The sequence below is a fragment of the Onychomys torridus genome, chromosome 8, assembly GCF_903995425.1.
Source record: "Onychomys torridus chromosome 8, mOncTor1.1, whole genome shotgun sequence".
NCBI lineage: Eukaryota > Metazoa > Chordata > Mammalia > Rodentia > Cricetidae > Onychomys > Onychomys torridus.
The window spans coordinates 96,047,259-96,070,199 of record NC_050450.1 but is presented as its reverse complement, the minus strand read 5'-3'; the positions used below and the strand labels follow the sequence as shown (position 1 = coordinate 96,070,199).

At 45.1% G+C, this 22,941-nt stretch overlaps 1 protein-coding gene across 1 annotated transcript in view; it reads left to right on the top strand.

The window, feature by feature from the left end:
- The window catches only part of Prkca (protein kinase C alpha), a 399,183-nt gene that overhangs the window by 267,769 nt on the left and 108,473 nt on the right, over positions 1 to 22,941 (top strand). Inside the window, exons 4-5 of the mRNA XM_036194969.1 lie at positions 6,743 to 6,854; positions 10,644 to 10,772. Of these exons, the coding sequence (XP_036050862.1) occupies positions 6,743 to 6,854; positions 10,644 to 10,772 (241 nt within the window). The remainder of the gene's footprint in view (positions 1 to 6,742; positions 6,855 to 10,643; positions 10,773 to 22,941) is intronic.

Genomic DNA, 22,941 nt, shown 5'->3' with positions numbered 1-22,941 from the left:
AAAATTTTGATAAGGTTTTTGTTTTTTGTTTGATTTTGTTTTTTGTTTCATCTTATGGAGTTAAAAGAGGAAAAAGCCCAGCTCTCTAAGCAATTTCAGATCACAGTAATGATGTCAACTTTATCCTCGGATTAAGTGTATTCGATGTTGACTATGCAGTCAGCATGCGGGTGACATTTAGACCCAAGCCTGGCTTCCAAGTATGATTCACGAGAACGCATCAGATGGTGAGAACAGGGAATTTTCCTTGGTATTTAGGGGAAGCAGCTTGGAGGAGCTGCACAAGGAAGTCACGCCCCAGAGTGCCACTGGATTAAAAACAGCCTGGCCCAGGAACTCAGAAAGCCTGACCCTGAAACCTTCAAGGACAGGCATTCAGGTTCTCTGAGAAACCTTTAGGGCATGAAGGAGGAATTCAGATATGGGTAGAAAATGCAGGATGGGATCTCACACACACACACACACACACACACACACACACACACACACACACACACACACACCGGCCAAAAGCTGGCCTTCCTTACTCCTCAGATGAGAAGGGCATGTGAAGTGTCTGCTTGCATAGGCCATCCTCATCTCCATCCTTAACAGCTGCCTGCCTCCTGCAGCTCAGGGAGCATCCATTCCTCCAGAGGCTTTCCTCTACATGTGGCTGGACCACTCTCCATCCTTGAAGACTGAGGTTGCAAACTCACCTAGAGCACACTGCCTTCCGTACAGACATAGAGTCCAGAAAGGAAGAATCTAGGATATCCAAAGCTCCATCAGCATTAAAATCTGTCCTGTACAGAACTAAGGGCTTGTTTGTAACTAATTTCAGAAGATGATGATGATGGAGAAGGAGGAGGAAGTCTTGGAAGCATCTTGATAGGGATGTTGAGAAGGCTTTCCAGGGAAAGCTGATTGAGTTACTACATTTTATAACTAAGAAATAAGATACAGGCTAGCAGATGCTTTCAATAGAACTTGCATTTTTTTTCCATTGGTTGTTTTTTGGAAAGGAATCCAGATTTAGATTTGTGAGTGAGATTTCATTTATGCCAATGAGAAGCAGTGTACTCAAAGCCTCCGTTTTTTGACGCAGCCACACATGCAACAGACACTTCTGAGTCAAGCATTTGCCTGGTCTGTTATAACGTAGTGTCAGGCCTGTGATGCAGGACAGAAGATTTTATACCCCCTTCAAGTAGAGGCTGCCTCAAGAAATTAAAAGGAACAGTTACACATGTTTCACTCAAAGGAAAGTACTTGTGGATTTTACTCTATAACAGGCCCTTCTTTGTGCTCTGTGACCAAGCTTACCACACCTTACCCATGGAATGGTTTTCTCTAGAACAGCAATTCTCAACCTGTGGGTCAAAACCCCTTTGGGGGTCGAATATATCCTGCATATCAGATATTTACATTACAATTCATAATAGTTGCAAAATTATAATTATGAAGTAGCAACAAAAATAATTTTACAGTTGGGTAGTCACCACAACACAAGGAACTTCATTAAAGGGTCACAGCATTAGGAAAGTTGAGAACCATTTCTCTAGAACCTTCGAGCAGAGTGTGGTGAAAGTGCATTTCTGTTAAGATGTAGTTGCTTTGCTGTGTAATTGGTGAAAGTCCATGTAAGAGACAAAATGACATTACAGGAGAGCTGTGCAGACCTTTGGACAGCTTTGAAATCACAGAGACACCTCCTCTGTTTATTTTGCCTTCTCACCTTGCTTTCCAGAGAGCTCAGAGATAAAGTTCATACTTAATATTCTATCTTGATTCTATCACAGTTACTAATTTAACGGTGTCAGTGAGTGAGTGTGTGTGTGTGTGTGTGTGTGTGTGTGTGTGTGTCCTCTAAAAGGAAATAGTGGTCTTTCTTACTACCCCTTTATGAGCTGCAGCAGGTAGAATCCTGGCAGCTGTGGCTGTGGAAGCCATCACAATAAAGGGCATAGGTGAGATACATTGGGTGCTGCTGGGAGATGAAGGTGCCAGGGCTTATGGATGTGACAGAGAGTCCCAATGCTGCTGAGGACCCAGGGACCTGCAACACTTAGACAGAAGCACACTCAGGCTTCAGCTCCTTCTGGGGCTGGTACCTCTCCACCTGGCAGCCCAGTGCCTTTCAACTTCCCCATGACCCAGAGTGGCTGCACACTTGGCTGAGCCCTTGGTCAGCCAGAGATTCAAAATGACTTTGTTCCAAAGGACTGCTCACAGAGGTTGAGACACAGTGTGTATTTCCTTTACTTGAGAGAAACTTTCCACTCCGACTTTGGACTAGATCTTTGGGGTCACCCTCCTCAACCCCCTTCACGTGAGATCCAGCAATTACGCATCTCATGGACAGGAAGCAGATGGTCCTTGGCTGTTGTTCTACCCAAGTTCATGATATTTGCTCAGCAAACAGGACTGTGTTCCTTACCCAGTACACAGTTTATTTAATTCATATGTTGTACAGTGAAAGTCCTCGAGTTATAATTACGTACAGAAAATCTAGAGACCCCCGGATGCCTGCAGTCAGCTGGTGGCAGGGCAGCAGCGGCGTCCCCACTCCACTAACATGCTGTGGTTATGTAAGATGTTCTCACTGGGGGAAGCTGGGTGAAGAGCATACGGGAACAGGCTGTACTAGTTTTGCAAATTCTTGTGAGTCTTAAGTGATTTCAATATAAGAAGGGTTTTGTTGGTGTTTTCTTTTTCTAAATATCAAGACAATATTGAAGAGACCATCTAGTACAGTTGTTTCCAACTTTAATTTTGGAAACACAGCCTCACCTCTTCCTTATCCACCCTCAGTAGCACTGGGCACCTCCTGACAAGCTCAGGGCTCTGTAAAATCTCACTCAAAACCCTAATCCCACCCATAATGGTCCAGGATCCTGCTGAGGAAACTGAGACCCAGAGAGGGCAAATGCATTGCCCGTCCGTGGCTATGGCAGAAATACAGATGCCTGGAAGGTTTCCACTCCAGCAGCTTTCTGTGAAGCATGATGAGCCCCGTTTAGGTAACAAGGTATTTTCTCCCATCAGACCTGGGAGATTCATTCCACTGGATGAATTTTCATGCTCCTGCTTCCCCTTCTTCTGTGAAGGCAATAGCATCATCTTGGCATTTAAGCTGAGACCGTGCAAGGTGTAATCTGGACCACCAAACAGTTTCAAATTCACCACGTGGGGTGATTGCCAAGGAGTTTCCTGGGAGGGCTAGACACAGAGTTTAGGAAGCAGGACTGAAGAAACACTCCCTGCTCAACCTCCGTTCTGAGCACCAGTGAAGGCTCGAATCACCCCCGCTCTCCCGATGCAGCCATTGCAGCCCACGCCACTGAAGTACTTTAGAGAAACCTTGGGAATCGTGAAGTTTACTTCTATGGCTAATACAAGACAGCTTCTTCTGTTTGTCCAGCCCTCATCAGGATGCAAACCTTTTGCATTGGCTCATATGTTGCTGGAGTTAGCATGAGCACATATGGCCACCATAATTCGTAAGCAGGATTCAGGGCCACACATGTACTTTGGGTAGTGAAGGACTCTGGGACTTGGTGCCTCTCCAGACCCATACACAGGAAGTGGAAGAAATGGCTTCCTCTCTTTCCACATCTCCCAGCAGTTAGAACCGGGAGATGCCGTATAGGTGTTGGATGAGTAATAGTTAGGTTTTCCTGAAAAGTGAGGCCCGTTGCCTGTGTGCCACATCAACAAAAATCTGTGTGACAGTCAGCTGGCAGGACAGCCTCCTCCGGAGGTTTGGAGTGAGCTGTCACTCTTGATTTACTGTCAGTTGCTGATGCCACATTTCTGCAGGGGACCTGGCTGCTCTCTCCCCCCCAGCATCTTCCTTGCCCTCCACATTGTAGGACACAACCTTCACTGTCAACATGGGTCCAGCTAATTGGTGCTGATGCTGGCCTGATCCTGCAGCATTCTGCCCCACGTCGCAGACATCAGAGAAACTGATCATCTGTTCTGATGTCGGAGGCTGCTCCTCACTCCAGCTTCAGAGTCATTACTAGCTAGGGAAAATACTCCCACAAGGACATGAGATATTCTATAACCCAAGAGGGGGCCTTTAGAAGGCCAGAGAGTGGGTTCCTTCAAAAGTATTACTAATCATGAGCCGGTGAGATGGCTTAGTGGGTAAGGTGCTTGCTCTATGCCTGAAGACTGGAGTTTGATCTCAGGAAATGAAAGGAGAGACCCAACTCCCAGAAGTTGTCATCTGACCTTCACACGTGCAAGGTGGCAAACACAGCCATGTGCTCACACTCACACGCACAAGCACACATGCACACAGACAACAAAATTAATGAACTTAGGATAAAATAATGTTGCTGGCCATTAACACATGTATTCAGCTGCTGCTGTCGGGCCCTACTGTCTGTGAAATGGCCTTCTGAAGCGGTGATTCCCAGTCTTCTAAACTTGGGATAATCTTCAGGAACAGAGCAAGTGACCATGTACCTGAAATCTCAGTACTCAGCAAGCTCACAAAGGGTCTTGTGGTTGAGGCCAGCCTGCACTACGTAGTGAAATTCTGTGTCCAAAAAGACTGGGGGAGAGGGCAGGAGGAAGGGAGGACCACAGTGGGAGCCCCTCTCCAGGGTTTCTGATTGTGGGAGCACCTAGGCACTGTATTTGTGATCACTCTGGCTGATACCCTGCTGTGTAAAACCTGTTGCCCTAAAGCTAGGATGGGCAAACGTTTCTCATGGCGGTTAGGTAGTAAATACGTTCGGCTTTGTGGCCTATGCCCTCTGTTACGAATGTTCAACTCTGCCTCTGCAGTCACAGAAACCATGTCACTGAGTGAGTGTGGCTGCATTCCAAGAATATTTTATTTCAAAAACAGGTGGTTTATCTATACCTCTCCCTCCCCCCCCCCAAAAAAAAAATGAGGTACAGCTCTAGAAGGTAAGAAGACGGCAAAAACCAGGCCTCATTCTGGGTAGACATCTGAAAATTTGCATAGTATCAATCAGGTGGTCAGATCCCAGCTCCAACATCTATGAGCCATGTAGCCCTGGGGAAGTCACCACCATCTCTGTAACATGAGGGTAACAATATTATAACAAGGGACAAGGAGACGTGCTCACCTTTGTCACAGCTAGTAACACACCTATGAGTGTTTGGCTTGCTGTCTTTTAAATTTTTTCTGCATGATTAAAACATTCCAGAATTTTCCAACCTATGCCTCTAAATCGGAATCATAACCATTCACTTGGGAGATATTCAGCTTGGGTTTTGGGTTCCAAAGCCAACCGAAAGGAGATTCTTATAAAACCAAACTCACTTTTGGAGTCTGTTAGACCTCTGGTGCCCAGGTGCCTTAAAAAGTCAAAAGCCTCTCATGTCTTTCTTCGTGGCTCTTTGCCTGTGAGCAACACTTGCCTCCAGGAGAGGCCTGGGCTTAATGGATCTTCATGGGACTTCTGTCTCCTATTCCTCTGACACTTTGCCCCTCCGTAATCTCAGTGTTTCTTGCGGATGAGACCTGTATGTTCATACAGAGTATGGCATCAGTTTGCAGTTCAAACAGCACACAAAGATCTTTTTGTTCAACCCTCTCCATGAAAGAGCTGGGGGCTGAGTGTGGTGGTATGAATCTTTAATCCCAACACTGAAGAGTTGAAAAGTACTGAGGCAGGAGGATTGACAGTTCAAGGCCAGCCTGAGCTACATGTGGAGGGGGAGAAGAGGAGGGCAAGGAGGACGATGAGGAAGGAGAAGAGGAGGAGGAAGGGGAGGAGGAAGAAGCAGCAGCCAGATTTTTTTCTCCTCTGTCCCCTGCACACTCACCCTGCATTTGGACAGCCTGCTCCTAGGGTGTTCTTCTAAGCAGTTTACAAAGGTTGACTTGTTTTGTTCTTATTACAACGACGTAAATTAGGTGGTGCTGACTTGAGACAGGAAGAACAAGCCATTTGTCCACACTGGTGCTTCTGAGATGCATCAAAATCCAGCCAGAGGCTTTAGAACCCAGGCCCCTGACTCACTGTGTCATGCTGTACATAATTTCTATTTAGCTGTCTATGAGCTGAAGAAGAGGAACCTAGAACAGCTTTCTGGTTGCACCCTCACACTCTGTTTAGTCTGCTAGAGAGAGCAATGAGCCTGCAGCTATGCTTGGGAAGGGCTACCCCAGTGGGTTTCTGGTTGTCATCTGACCACTGACATTTCCCCCAGACAAATGCACAGAATCTTTGAAGAGAGTACACAATATAGAGCCCTGTCAATCTCAAGGTGTATCTGATTCCACAGCCTATCAGGATTCTGGAAGACAAGAGATTTCCCAAAGAATCCAGATCCCAGGTCATTCAGTTCAGCTTCACAAGGATACCAGACACTTTATCTCTTCTGTGCTACAGCCCTGCTAGGTGTTGAGGGGACAGGGACAGCAATGGTTTGAAGCATTGACATGCCCCCTTCCAGACCTTGATGGTGGTAAGCTTCAGGTGACAGCCTTCATGGAAACCTTGGCATTAGCTATGTACAAATTATACACTTTAAAGTGAGGGAACATGAGTATGTGCTATGTTAAAAGACACACACACACACACACACACACACACACACACACACACACACACACACACACACACACACACACACACACTCCTCTGACTCTAGGGAACAATATACGGTCTGGAACTAGCCAAACTGTGCTATGAAAAGAGGGCATGAGCTTGGCTTAACCAAAACCACAGCCCTTTCGTACCTGAAATGGGTGTTGTTCTTCTCCCTCTAGGACCCCAGGAGCAAGCACAAGTTCAAAATCCACACTTATGGAAGCCCTACCTTCTGTGACCACTGTGGGTCCCTGCTGTATGGACTTATCCACCAAGGCATGAAATGTGACAGTAAGTAAGTTTTCTTTTCCAGTGGATGGTCAGGATCTTCAGCTCGTGTCTGGATTTGCTCAGTGCCAAGGTTTCAGAAACTACTCAACAGCAGGTTACCACACAGCAGGTCACCAACAGAAAATTGGTTCAGATAAAGACCAGGCTCAAAAAATGGTGACTTGCTCTCTCCTCCGGGTTCTGGTTTATTAAAACTACTTACTTGTCTAACTTTGAGCACCCCCCCCCCAAAGTTACTTGGTTTATAAATGAAGTTTAGTGGGTACTGTCCCTTTTTCAGTGTGTGTCTGTATGTCTGTGACTGTGTGTCTGTGTGGTAGAAATCTTCAATCCCTGTAAAATGCAGGCTAGTCAAACCCCAAAGAAGCCTCCACACCTCCAGATTCCACATTTGGTTGGCTTCAAAATAAGCTAAGCAACCATAGTCATTATCTTCCTATGTCTCTAATTAGTGGGTGGACTGTGGAAAAATCCAGCAGGCTTCTCCTTAAAACTGAAGCTAAAGTGAGCATGAAAACCAGGGTAGCATCCTGAGCTCACTCACCAGGCCGTTGACAAACTAATGGAATCTATCGCAGTGTAGTTATGCCGAACATCGCAGAGATCCACTGGCATAAGGACAAGATGCCATTTCCCTCCTCCTCCTCAGTCCTGTGTGCATCCTTACCCAATACCAAAAGGCAAGAAAAACTAGCCTCAGATACTTTCTGCTTTGCTAATTCTCGAGTGACAAATTTGCCTGTGCTAGATGCTTGAATAAAAATGTATACTTTTAAGGCATGAAAAGGCAGCTACCAAGCCCGTGTTAATAAGTGTTAGGAAAACACCAGCATGTTCTCATTTATTCCTAAAGACTAGATTGACCACAAGGCTTTGTGTCCTGCATGGAGAAAACACGGCGTTTTATGTAAGTAGGATATATGAACATTAGAGCTGTGGAGAGTCTCTCGGAGCCCAGGGTTTGTTCAGGTTACCCAGCTGTGCAGGCTAATATAATGGCCTTATCATCCATGCCAGCAGCTCCTGTGCTTCAAGAAACCTTCAGATTCCAAATCATTTTCATCATTTTCAGTGTTTCTAAAAGTGGTAATTCTAAGTACATTTATAAATGTATTTTTTAGCTATTTTAAAACTTGGAGCAGGGCTGGCAAGATGGTCCAGTGGGTAAAGATGCTTGCAATCAAGCCTGACAACCTGGAGTCAATCTCTGGAATCCACATGATGAAGGAAAATAACAGATTCCTATACATTGTCCAGTGATCGATCGATCTCTCTTTCTCTCTCTCTCTCTCTCTCTCTCTCTCTCTCTCTCTCTCTCTCACACACACACACACACACACACACACACACACACACACACACGCACACTAGCACAATTAATGTGTTTTAAAAACACAGAGCGAAAATGAACACTCACATGTGTGATATACATGTCAACCTTGACAGAGCTAGTAAGACTGAGAAGTTTACATGGCCGGCCCCCCTCAGGAAGTGGAACTTGCCATCAAGTTCCCCCATCACATGCACTCCACTGAGAGGTTTCTGGGTGAGGAGGTGTGCTCCTCCATACTGTTCCCACTTGAGTATTCTCTTCTGGATGAAGCAAGGATTCTGGGTGCTGTGTCATTTTAATACAGTGCAGAAACAGATGAATTGCCTGAGATGCTTTCTAGCCCATTTTCTGGGGCTGTAAAAAAAAAAAATCTAAAAAAGAGAGGTTCATTTCATCTCACAGTTCTGGAGGCTGAGAGATCCAAGGACAAGCACCAGCAGGTAGTGGGGGGCCTCTCCTGGAAAGCTAGACTCAGATGCTAGCTGAGATCTCTCTTCTGCTTCTAAAGCCATAATGCCACCATGGACTCCCTCTCAACCACCTCATGGCCTCCTACACTGCTGCTTACCTCCCAAAGGCCCCACCTACAACTGCCATTATTAGGAATTTGGGGGGGTGAACTTCCCAGCACACAAATTTTGGGGGAGGCATTTCCACCATGGCAGACATTAATTAGCCTCCCAACTAACCTACTCCTAACCACTCATTTTAGAGTTTTGTGACCTGGTTACCCTTGAATGTTTTTGTAATAAATTATCTGCATCAATCTGAATTTAGTAATGACCCAAGCCATTGCTTTTGTTGTGTTGTTTGTTTGTTTGGGGGGTTGTGTTTGTTTGGTTTTAGCTCTTTGTTCCTTGGTCTTTGGGGCATGTAGGGTCCTTCCTGGAAGGAGGAGAATGAGCTGATGGCATCAGGATCCCAACCCTTCCTTAGCAGAGACGCAGCCATTCCTATACACACCTTGTCTGGTGTCCGACTGTAGTCTGTGCACAGTTCCGCTTGGTGGGGGAAAAGCTAGCCACCACGGTGTCAGTCAGCCCTGAGTCTGTAGGGTGAGAAATGGGATCCGAGGGTGGAAAGGAGCTTCCCAAGGTAAAAAAGGCAGTTCCGGGTAGAGCCAAACCAGAGCACACCCCGGTGTGTGTTCACCACACACACACCCTCCATGTTACCCACATTCCTTCTGAGCCCTGACATTATCATCCTCAAATTTCGCTTTGCCCAGGTACTTGAAGATAGCCAGGGCTTCTTTAACCCAACTGACATGAATAGCTCAACTTCTCAAGGGTCTTCTTGGCTAAGTGAGGCCTGCGCAGCATCTTGAACAGGGAGCTTTGCGAACAGAAGCCTAAGGGAATCCACATCTGTGAAGCCACTGGTTTTTTTGTTTTGTGTGTGTGTGTGGTTTTTTTTTTTTGTTTTTTTTTTTGTTTTTTTTTTTGTTTGTTTGTTTGGTTTTTTGCTTGCTGTGTTATTTCCAGTTTTCAGTATTTAATTGTAGCAAATAGGTCTTATTTATGACTTTTTCAAAAAACAAAAGAAATGTTGTCATGTTGGGATTAAACACTGAGAAGGGAAGGGGTAGAGTCTGGCCCTACCTTGAATATTGCAAGTTAATCTCATTAACATCTCTGGGAGTGTAGGTGCAGAGTCTAGGAAGCCCGAGGTAGGAAGAGGGCGGAGCCAGCACACCTACACAGCCTTGTGTTTGTAGTCAGCCGGGGTTCCTGCTCAGGGTTTCTTTGGTTCACAGAAATCAGACTGATCTTTTTATAGCCTCCCGCTGCCTCGCCTACATAATGTCAGCTTAAGGAATGGCTTATGCCAGGCATGTATTTGTTTTACTTGGATTAATATTTAAATATTTGAAGACAGGTTTAAAATATCAAACAAGTTTCTTTCTTTCTTTTTTTTTTTTTTTTTTTTAGGCAACATACCTACACCTTCTCAAAAATACCAAGTTACTTGATGGAAATAAATTTTTTTAATCTTTTTAATTTCCTATACTCAGCCCACAGATTGCTGCTTTCTTGGTGGTCAGCTCAGAAAGGCAGAAGGAATTCTCTGACAAAAATAAAAGTTTCCTCTGTAATAAATTTGCATTTTGCATACCTGTGTGTACATAAACTATTAAGTAATTAGTCTGAGCTCTGTCCACATTTACTTGTGTAGATTTTGTTAACTATTTGAAATAGTCACAGAAGAACAACGTGGGTTCTTTGGCTGTGTAGAGACTGAATAAATATAAGATGGATATTTTAAGGTTATTGTCACTCGCAGAAGGAAGCCTATGCAGGAAGGGACATCTGCTAACAGTTCAGATCACCAGAAACATTACAGCAAGGTATCACATTAGAGGAGTATCATTCCCACTTCTACTCAGACACCAAAACATGGAGGCAGTGATGTGAGCCCATATGGCCAGCCTCACCCTTTGCTGTTTTGATTCACAGCCTGCGACATGAATGTTCACAAGCAGTGTGTGATCAACGTCCCCAGCCTCTGTGGAATGGATCACACAGAGAAGAGAGGGAGGATTTATCTGAAGGCTGAGGTCACCGATGAAAAGCTCCATGTCACAGGTAAGGCATTGTCCAGGAGAATCGGTGTCAGGGAAAGGTCAAGGTGCTGGCAAAGTAGGGTGAAGCTAGACTCTTGAGGCCTTTACCACTAGTACGTCCTTTGAGAATGCTCTGTACACAAGGATTTCCAAATACTCAAATGTCAAGTTTAAACCAACCTGCAGACCTGGGTGTTCTGACAGCATGGTCACCATTTTCTTCCCACCATGCCTGGGACAAGACATCCAACTGATCAAAATGCTAATGATAAGACCAAACCGGGCCGGGGAGGACAGATGGGTGCTGGATCTTGATGTTCAGTGGCCTTGGGCAGTTCTGACCTGAAAATCCATCTCAGAAATAGCACAGCCACTGAGTGTCTCCCATGCTTTCTCTGTGCCAGGTATGATATCAGGGACTTCATATAAGATATTCACTACTCTCTACATTTGATTATTAGCCTCATTTTCCAGACAAGGACAGGGAGTTAGAGAGCTTACAGCATTGCAGAATTAGTAAGTAGGACGCCAAAAGGGACACATTGGCCTCTAATCCCTCAGCCTCTAGTTGTCATGCCACATGCATCCTCAACCAATGGCCCAGCCATGGTGGAGATTTCTTCTCCATGGGCTATAACACTCCTTCCTGCCACAGTCTAAAGTTTCTTCTGGTTTTTCCAGGCTCACTTTTAGTGCATCAACACATTCAACAAAGTTATCCCAGTATCTTGGTGGCCTAAGACCTATCTTATGACTTCAACATGTCCCAGCCTCTCTGTGCCATACCTGGGACTGAGTCTAGGGCCTTGTGTTTGCCTGTCAAGTAGTTTACCACTGAGCTAAACCCCAACACTCCATGATGGTGTATGATTTAACTCTCAGAGAACAGTCAGTGCCTTGCTCTTGGGGGAGTACGTGTAAACCCTTTCATTTCTGCTCATTTTTGTATCAGGAAGGGTTTTATATTTCCATTTGTATTTATGGCTTCTAAGCTATCATAAGTTTTGGAAAGACTGACTTTAATGATATTTACCTACAAACATCAGAATACATGATTTAAAAAAGACACAGGAAAGATCTGTTTAAGAAAAGAAGGAAATGGAAAGAATTCAGAAAACAGCTTACTTTGGGAAAGTCTTTAGAGTTCAGAAAGGGAGTTTTTGGTTTGGTTGGTTGCTTTTAGCTGTTTGTTTGTTTTTTCTTTCTTTCTTTGAAAAATAAGCATGTTTTCCTCAGAACTGTCCTCTCAAGTCAGAATGCAGAAAATTTAAAGAATTTTGAGGTGTTATTCTGGATATCTTCATGGGGGGTATTTTTAAGACAATACCTTTCACCTAGACTTCTTTTCTATGGGGTCAGTACTATCACCAAAGTTGTCACTCTACCTAGGGAAGAAGTAGGGCCAAGAGTTGTGAGTTTCTGTGTTAACTGCCACCTACTGCAAGAAAAATCTTCTCTGATGATGGTTGACCAATGCGCTGATCTGTAAGTATAGTAGTATGTCATTAGGAGTCATTGTATTGCTATGTATGTTTAGCAGAATAATAGTAAGTTTCTTCCTATATATCCTCAAATCTATATGGCTTCAGATTCTTAATCTCATTGACAGTGTCAGGTATGGGTTCCATCTCACAGAGTGGATCTTAAATCCAATAAAAAATAAATAGAAAGTAGGTGGTTACTCCTATAACATTTGTGCCTCTATTACACTGGTAGCTATATGGTCTTGCCAGTCAGGTTATTGTAGTTTGCAGTGTTCACAGCTGGGTGAGACTGATAATTACCTTTCTCCTCTAGTAACATGCATAGTACCTTCCAGCACTATGCCCACTAGGTGGTAGGGGTGAAAGTTCTAGTTGAGTACCAGCTGGATTTCTCCATGTTATATAACTTCACCGTGTGCTGGCTTCAGCAATATAGTCTTACCACCAAATCCTGGAGGATAACCAAGAACATTGAAATAGCTTGTAATCTTTGGGCAGGGTTATGAGACCAATAACTCAAAAAGAGGTGCTGTAGGTTTTATTTGGTTTGTAGCATATGGTTTGTAGTTGTAGTTTTAAACTCCCACCATAGGGAAACTCCATTAAAACTCCTTTTATATATATATATTTGTATTTTAGGAAGTTTCTACAGTAATAGGTTGCCATGAGACTTTCTCAAAAGGCCAGAAAGCTACTTTCTAAGTATTTTCTGTGTCTAACTTAAACCTGTGAGGAACTTTACTTTATGATCCTCGCTTTATAGATGAAGAAGTTGAAGCAAAAGGAAATGAAGTAGCTTGCTCCTGAAAACGGGTAGTTTAACTGCAGATGCTTTAATGGTGCTTTTATAGAACCGATAAGAATGAGAATCTATTTCTAAGATAGGTCTTGGATATAGCTCAGTGGGAGATCACTTGCTGAGAATTCACGACTCCATAAAACCAAAACAAAGAAAATTAAGATTCAGTTATTTACGGAAAGGGAATCCAACACTAAATTCAGAAAGTAAAACTCAAGGAAATAACCAGTTAGTAATAATATCTTGGAAAATTGTCTTATTATTTTAGCAATACTAGGGAGAAAACCTAGAACCTTGCACATGCTAGGCAAGCACATCCTATGATCTTGGAGTTTTTTTCGAGACAAGGTTTCACTATGTAGCTCAGGCTAGCCTCTAACTGTCTTTCTGCCTCTGCCTCCTAAGTGCTGGTAGGCAGGTGTGTGCTACCACATCTAGTTAGAGTTGTCAGACAGACTCAGAGAGAAGACATCCAGCTCACACTTGAGGCTTTCCAAAGTATCTTGGAGAGGAAAGCAGTCTTTCCAGGGACAGGTGCTCTGCACTACTGCTCACCCATCTGTACCTCCTCCTTGCTGCATGGTTCAGGTGGCACTTTGTCCTGAGGATACCTGGTGACACAGCAGCTACCCCTCCTTCAGTGCCTAGATGTACCTAGCCTTTCTTGGCACTGTGCACATTATGTCCATCGTCTTGTTGACTCCTCCGACGCGCTCTCATCAAGGAGGTAACCAGTCTTACCCTCATCTTCAAGGTGAGTCAGGGTGTGGAGAGGAGAGAAGAAAATTGCCCTAAGCCCACAGAGAGGAAGGTAATGGAGTTGGCCAGACCCCAGCTCTTCCTTTTAACACCTAGGCTCTGACCCTCCCCGACTTTCTCTTATTGAATAGACTCTCCTTTGGAACAAACAATAAGCCCACAAATAGTTTCCAAACTTGCATTCAGCACTCCAGGAGGCTCTTGAAAATCCACACCTGGGACTTTAAACCAGGGTAAAAGGCTACCACGTGGAGGGATTAAAGAGCAAGCCAAATCTAAGTGTCATTAACTGCCAAATTATGTGGCCCCAAAATAGCACACTACAGGGGGAGTGCTCAGGATGTGGAGGGCAATGGGAAAGAAAAGGCCCGTGAAAGAGACTGCTGTGAGTGTTTGAAAGGTGGAGGGAAGAGCGCTTGCTCCCAGGGAGGGGTTAAATAGGATGTGGGAATTAACGTGGCTTTAATGAGAAGGCAAATATGGGCAATAAACCACAATGAACGGAGCTTAGGGTCCAAATGCAAGTGATTTCTTAGAAAATGCATTTAAACTGAACCCCCTCCCCACCCCTGAGCAGCTGTGTTAATTGCTAGATTAGCTCAGTCCCCATTTCACCTGTGGAGTTGCTCAGGTTGAAAATCATTTCCAAAGTAACTTAGGAGCTCGCAGTGGGAGCTCTGCTTTGGGATGGAAATCACCCTTTTGAAATCAGAGGTGAGTTCAATTTCTAAATTGGTGTGGCATTTGTGGGAATGACCTCCTCTTCCTTGGTATATTTTTATATTGTTGCCTCAGGGCAATGGTGCTGAATAGTATCAGAAGACTGCCCTCCCCCCGGGAGATTTTAAAACCTTTCCTACATTCTTGGATCATTTTTTAAAATTTGGTATGGAATGATAAAGGAAATTCCTCATGAGAAGCAATTTTCAGTTTAGTGGTTTAGGTAAATGAGGGAGAAGTACCACCTGCTTCCTGGCAGTTACAGGAACAAGTCTCTCCCACAGACTTATTATTCTGAGGAAGAGTGTAATTTTCTCATATACCTTATGTGTGTTGTGTGAAAAAACATTTATTCACCTCACATAGGGGACCAACAATAGACCAAAGTATAGATACCACTAAAGTCCAACTTGATGAACCAATGAGTTCTATAGGGGTTACTTATAGGAATATGAGTGAGGGTTTACCTAGGAGAGCAGAAATGGTTCAAAGACAGGTACATCATCAAAGCCTACCATGTGGGTGACAGCTCATCAAAGCTACAAGCCTGGAGCTCACTGTACAATACAACCTGATGTGGTGGTATTGTGTTCCCCAAAATATTGTGCACGCTAATAAACTTACCTGGGTTCAGAGGCAGAACAGCCACAATATTAAACATAGAGATAGGCAGTGGTAGCAAACGCCTTTAATCCTAGCATTCCAGAGGCAGAGATCTACCTGGATCTCTGTGTGTTCAAGGATACAGCCAAGCATGGTGACTCACGCCTTTAATCCAAGGAAGAGAGCCTTTAATCCCAGGGAGTGATGGCAGAAAGATATATAAGGCATGAAAACCAGAAACTAGAAGCATTTGAATGGTTAAGCTTTTAGGCTTTTGAGCAACAGTTCAGCTGAGATTCATTCTGGACGAAGACTCAGAAGCGTCCAATCTGAGAAAACAGGATCAGCTGAGGAATTGGCAAGATAAGGAAGCTGTGGCTTGTTCTGCTTCTCTGATCTCCCAGCATTCACCCCAATAACTGGCCTCAGATTTGATTTTATTAATAAGACCTTTTAAGATCCATGCTACAACCTGAGGGTTAGGGTTAGGCTTAGCTTCACAAGTTGGTGAGTGTCTTTTTTCCAAGTAGCTTGGTTAGTCTGAGACTCTTTCAGGCAGTTTGGCTAGTCTGAGAGTGTCCATTTATATATGTTTGAGGAGGGATAGGCCTAGTGAGTCTGGTCAGTTTCAAGGACTTCCTTAAGTGTTTGGATTGTAGGATGGAAAGTCTCACCTCCCCTCTGAACATCCTGTATCCTAATAACTTCCCCTCCAAGATGGAGGTTTTTAATCTCCAAGGAAATTGGAACACAGCAAAGTGTCAGCTTCACATGGTGAGTGACAGAGCCATGAGGACAGGAAGGATGGCTGTCTAGGCAGAGGTGCAGAACATGTCCAAGAAGTACCATGTTGTAGAGGATTTCAAAAAGAAGTGGACATGTCTCTCCATTGTCAAAGGATTGGGGATATGACCCTCTCTGTCCTTAGGAGCCATGTAGTGGAGGTTTGGGGTTCAATTCTCCTTTACACAGAGAGCCTTTAGTTGCAGGCAGTTGTGTGTTGAACACACAGAGCACATGTCTTCTCACCCAGTGTTCACAGTAACCGTGGACTTGCTGCCTGTGCTGGTGATGGAGCACAGGAATAGCCTGGCGTTTACTAGGATGCTCAGTACAGGTTCCTTCGCTGTGGGCAGGCAGCTGTAGAATGGTCAGTGGGAGGCCAGCAGGGGGAAGTTGAATGAAACGGCCTTGCTTAAGGGCAAAGTTGTTAAACAGAGTATTGCCTGTGGAGTGTGGAGCCAGACTGGGAACACAGACGGTGGAGCTGAGGAATCAGGTCCTTTGGGTCGGCATAGAGTAGGGATGCCAGCCAGGAGCCGCTTACCCTCAGATGCAACCTGACCATCCCATCCATTGCTAGTGATGCTGCATTTGCTTTCCTGGTCGAGGTGTCGTCAGTAGACCCCTCCACTCCAAAGGCATCTTTCTTGTTTGTACTAAGTACTAGATGTTTAAATACTTGAAGGCTTCAGCAGTCCTCCACCAAGTAGAGCTGGTATCCATGGTTACACCAATAGCTGGAAAATGGTCATGTTCTAATTCTGTAATTCCTCATCTCCATCACGTGCTAATCTTCTGAATGAACAGCTTCCCTTTACTTCTCCCTACATCATGCTGGGGTATTGGCTTGGGCTCATAGATCATTTTTCACTGTCCTTTTCTATGCTCAAATTGTCCCAAGTTTCAACAGTGGGAATTTCTTCCAGCTGGTTTCAATGCATTTTTGATGTAATCCCCCTGTGTATTGTTATTTCTCTTGGGTACTTCCTTTCTTTTTGGAATACAAAAGCTCATCTGGTACCTCAGTCATTTCTTCATGGAAGTTTGTTTTGTTGTTGCTGTTGCTGCTGCTGTTGTTTTATTGTGTTTGCACATTTTAAAGTAAGAAGAAAAAGTACTTGAAATCCAAGATCTGGGTGCTGGGGGTGTTCAGTACTCCTGGGGCATACTCCTCTCAGTATAAAGGTGAGGGCTATTTTAATGACTCCACTCCACTGCTTCCAACTCTGGGCCTGCTGCCTCCTTCCCACAGCTTGTATTCCTACTCTCTGTGCCCTCAGTAGGCTCCCAAGGCGTCAGTGTGCACGTGGTGTTTCCCTGTCCTCCAAAGGTACAGCAGAATTTCAGAGCGGATATGCCAAAACCTCCATGAAGAGAAAACCTGAATAAAGGTCAAGATTTGATTGCAATGTTTTTGAGGATACACAGCCAGAATATTGTTGTTTGATAAATGTGTTTGCTGTGGAGTTTCAGTAGCAATTACATACATGTTGCCCTACTCAGGTGAGGAAATTCAAGGACTTGGTAGGGGATGCCATAACAGAATGCTATCATCTGAATGGCCTGTACAGCAGACATCTATTTCTCATAGTTTTGGAACAAGTCCAAGATCAAATCACCAGCATATCTGGTCAGGACCCTCATCTCGGTTTACAGATGGCCATCTTCTTGTGTCTCTACATGACAAAGACTAAGCATGCTTTCTCACTCTTTATAAGGGCACTAGCCCCACCATGAGCACTCCACCCTCACCTCCTCATTGCTTTCCAAAGCCCCCACACTCTAATGCCAACACATTGAGACTGGGGTTTCAATAGTGGATTCAAGGGAAGAGGGAGACAAACATTCAGCTCACAACACTCAGCCTCCCTACAAGTGGCACAAACTGGAAAGATGTTCTTCCTGGTAGGATGTCCTAAGAAATGGACAGTGCCACTCATCAAGGTTCTGACCAAAACCTTGTTATTTCAGTCAAGGGAAAGGGGAGTGAATGGATTCAGATATTGAGACATTCTGCATAATAACTGACCCAGGCTTTTCAAAATCTGCCAATTTCATGAAAAACAAAGACAGTCAAAGGGACTGTTCTTGATTAAAAGAGGCTAATGGGGCATGGCCACCAAATGCAATGTGCACCAAACAAAATTCCAAACAGCTATAAAGGGCATGGAAGACCATTGGGGAATGTGTGATAATGTTTTTGTATCAGTGTAAAGTTACTAAGGGAGTTGTGAAATAGCTTGGAGATCATTTTTCTGACATATGTAGTATCCAAATGGTTCAATAAAAACAACAACAACACACAGGGTCTGAGGAGACAGCTCAGTTGTTGAAGGAACTGCTGTGCTAGCATGAGGAGCTGTGTTTGATCCCTGGCACCTATATAAAAATGCCTAGCACAGTGGCCCGTACTTGTAATCCAAGTGCTGGTGAAGCAGAGACAGGAGGATCCCTAGGGCTCTGCAGGTGAGCCAGTCTGACCTAACTAGAGAGATCTAGACCAACGAGACACCCTGCCTCAAAGGTGATGGGTGACATTCTTGAGGATGATACCCAAGGTTGTTATGGCTGCTGGCTTACACACACACACACACACACACACACACACACACACACACACACACACACACACACTGCATTTAAAAACAAATAGAAGAGAGAGCACTATATGTAGAAGAAGGCACATGGAATAGAATGGTATTAATGATAATTGGTGAATGTAAATAAAGGGCGTGTAGGTATCCATTGTACTGTTCTTGCAACCTCACTGTTAGAAATTGGTTCCAATTTTTCAAACCAAGCCCAAATTTTCAAAAGGCCAGATTGTATTATGTTATGTCTGGAGCCTTGTTCTAGCCAACTGGGTATTAAGTGTCTTCTGTAGGGAGCACTGTCAGCTGGAGGGAAGCCCTGAGTTTCAACAGCATCTGATTGCCCAGGCAGTGCAGCTCCCTGTCTGGGTTTTTGTGCTCCACTGAGCCTCATGCTCCTGCCCACGGCCCCCAGTGCCCTTCCTTCCAGTGGCAAGCAAGCAAAGAAAGCATAGTCAGAGGCCCTGAAGCCCTGTTTGTGAACAGTTCTTACGTGACCCTTTGCCTCGGCTAATATCACGAGTCACTGAGCATTTCTCAGAGCCACCTGGGGCTGGCTGCATGGGCCTTGTCATCATGTGCCCTGCCAGACTACAGCATCCTGCCTCTCTCCATGGATAGAAAGACGCAGCATTTGGAGCTACCTGTGTCTGGGGACTGTGTGCTTTATGCCTATTTTCCAAATAACCTGAGTAGAAAAGGAAGAAGGCAAGCTTAGCCAGCTACGGAGACCTGCTTGGGATTGTATGCCATGTGTGACAGGTAGAGAGGGCTCAGTGCTGGCAGAACCACCTCTAGACGCCCCCCTCAATCTGCTTTGAGGGCTTGGAGTGTGGCTGGGTGGCGTGGTTCCATTCTACCCTCTCCTTGGGTTTCAGTCTCAGCCCCCTGGGAGTCCTTTGACTCTACCAAGGCCTCCAGATCAGTGCTGATCTCTGTACTATTTTGTTTCAAGCAGTCTTCTCTCTTTAAAGATGACATTGACAAGCTTTACGACCCTTGCCTATATGAGGAATGGACTTTACTCAACTGGGCTTAAAAGCCGCTGGAGAAGAGTCCGTGTTATAACAGGTGGCAGCTATTCTGGACCAAATGTACTTTCTCTAGGGCATGTGCCATAGAAGTTTGGCCAGCCCATCAACATTCACCACTTCTGCCTGTAGAGGTGGGTTACATTACTTTTCCATGTGACATTACATAGTAACAGGATTCTATCGTTTATAGATCAGGAAGTAAGGATGAGAAGAAGCCCACTGTCTACCCCAAGCCCATGTGGTAAGGGTACTACCCTCCTTCTCAGAAAGTAATGCTGACATTGATCAAGGGTGTCCCATCTTCCAATGGTCTCTCTGTGGGTGGGCTCTTGGCAGCAAGAGTGCTGATGAGTAGCCAGTCAGTTAAAGTAGCAGAGGCAGGGAAAAGGGGTGTTAAGGACCAACTAAGAACACTGCTAGTACTGAGTATCCAGGTGGAGTGCGAAGAGGAACCAGCATTGACTAAACACCTTCCGTGTACCAGGCCCTGATTTAACTGGGGAAAAAATGTCATCCCCATCGCCATCTCATAACTAAGGAAACTGAAACTTGAGAGTTCCAAACCCTGCCCAGGTCACGCTGCTGCCCATGGAGGACAGTCCACTTCCGGTGTCCCAGGATGTCCTCCCCACCCTCTTACATGGACGACCCAGGACGGATCATGTGCTAATTCACAAATACTTCTTCAGCTTAGACACAGGCATGCTGTTGCTAAAGTGTTTACAGTCTCCCATTTCTCTCCTGGAGTTAGCAGCTGACATCACTCCACAGTGACCCTGAGGTTCCCGTAAACACAGCCGTAAACACACACCACTGTGGGTGTGGGTCTGTCGTCATTCCCCACAGCCTCCATTTACCAGGGTTTAGGTAATGACTTGGAATAAAAATGGCAGTGGGGAACCCGGCTGAGGCTGTCCCTGAACAACAGTGAAGAATTAAAATGGACATGAAAAGGCGGAGACAAACTCCCTTTCAGGACATGCTGACAGAGTGGGAGCTGGCTGTACATGCCCTTCCTCACTTCTGCTTAGGCCGGCTTCTTACTGGCCTGGTTCTTTCCTACCCCACATTCTTAGACTTCGAAGGAACCATCCCTAGCCGTCACCTCCCTCAAGTTCACTATGCCTAACAAGCAGGTGCATCTTTTTGCAAAAGGAAACAAGAGCCTGCCTCTGAGCTAAAATACACGAAGCAGCATGCGTGTACTGGAAGTACTCCTGCAGGTTGTCCGGTCAAATGCAGGTGCTTCCAGGTCACAACTGGCATGATTTCAGTGAGTCTGCATCCTCTGTCTTCCTTGGCTGGGCATGTCAGTGTTCTAGCTCCACGCAACCTCGAGCAGCTGGCATTTACCCGCCTCCCTGGTTTCATCGTTCACTGCTACCCCTGACCCCTTCCATGGTACTTCTTCCTCGCCATGGCTTGTCTAAAGTAGGTCACTTTCTGTATGTGCCCTTCCTGTTCTTTGCAGTGAAATACATGTCAGTTTCCCTCTACCAGATCATAAAAACCCTTTGAAGTTAGAGTGTCTCACCTCCTGTTTCCAGCTGGAGCCTCCAGTCAGTGTTTAATGTATGCTTACTGAGATTGATGACGATGATGATGGTGGTGAAGATGATACGGACACAGGATACAGAAATGTATTCAGGCTTGAGCCATGTTCCTAATATCCTGAATGCAAGAGACTCTTCCCATTTTAGTTCACCATCTGGATTAAGTTAGAATGCCCTGTTTTCGCCTAACTCATAAAGCTGCATGACTTTTGGAATCCTTGAGAGATGTGTACAGCAGCCCACAAAAGAGATGCATCCTTGAGAAGAGGGTTGTCATTATTTACATCCTGATTTGGGTGCCTTGCCCTTACTTATCGGTGGCACAGCTAAATGCCAACTGTGTACTAACTAGCGGTGTGCCCTCCTACGGGTTGTTATTCATGCTGGTTCTCTTTGCCACAGTTTGAACATAGCTTTCCATGCTGGGTGCTTAGTCACTGGGTGCCCGTGGGAGGCAGCAGATTCCGGTGAGGGGCAAAGGGCTGCCAGAGTCATCCCCTTCCTGAAGCTCTTGTCTTTGTCTGAAAGTACTCCGGTCCCACAGACAAGTGACATGGCTCCTGTCCTCCTGTCTCAATTGATCTCTGGCCCCCAGATTATTTATAGGGGGCTCAGTCGTCATCTCCTTTGACTTCGGTGACTCCTGCCACTTGGAAGTAGACTTTGAATGTGTCCCTGGGAGGTGAGACACGAATTATATCTGGGGCCTTTTTCAAGATTACCCCATTAGCACACAGAGGCACTGACACTGATGGAGCAGGCCATCCTTGTGTGGGATTTTAATTGCTTCTAATTATAGGATTATCATTGAAGCACAAGATTAATTACCATGAAATTATTGCAGAGAACTTGATCTTCTAGAAAGTCAACACACTGGCCAAGCAAGGCCTTCCTTAGAAGCTTGCCAACACTGTCTTTCTAGTCACTTCCCCTGAAACTTCCTTTAACCCTTTGATGGGGAGTGATTGCAGGGGTGGAGATAAGGGAGAAATAAATAACAGATGAATGGCCCAAAGAAAACTGGAACAGGATTTAGAAATCATTAGATTCAACAATGGAATGTCCTAGAATAAATGCAGTGTATCATTGATCTGTTGATCTATGCCATCTTCAAGGGCTGTCCAACCAAAAGCTCGGGCAAGCAGATTCTGTCTTGTGGCCCTCTCCAGCACTAACTGCTCCACCCCATTAAAACCGTCCTTCCCCGTGCTTTAGAAAGGCTCCTCCAATTAGCATGCCTTCACGCTCTGCTTATTGGCAGCAGACTGGCAAGGAAACATCAGGCTGTGTTCATCTCAGCTTCTAGGCATTTCCACTTGGAAAGATACAGATTTCCAAAAGGGAAAAAATAAATAAATAAATACAAGATAAGTTCTTTAGCTCCTGGGGTGGTTCTAAAATATCCTGGTTTAAAGAGAGTGGGCTGTAGCCAGCTGCAGGAAGCTCCGCTGCACAGCACCCCCACAGGGCCTTTCTAACTCCCATTTTCCTTTGTAATCAATGCAAGGTTTGTGGTTAATTAAAGACAGTCAGGGTCCCCTTTCAGACTCAGGCAGGCATTTTCCCCCTAGAATAATGAAGAAAGAACAGAAGAAAGCAAACTTCTTACAAAAGTTTTCAAGGTGAGGGTGCTGGGTCTGGGGGTTAGCTGAGGGAAGTGTCATTTGACAACCCAGGGAAGCAGAGGTTCTGTGGGCATGCTTATTTCACTGCACACTCAGCAGGGATGGAGCTGTAGGAGAGCCTGTGCTTGCCAAAGTCTCCCTGTGGTGCTTGAGGAAGATGGGTGCAGGGTTCGTGGGACTGTATTTCCCTGGTATATGTCGCTGCTGTCACCTGGTGATGTGTTAGCAGTTCTTAAAGAA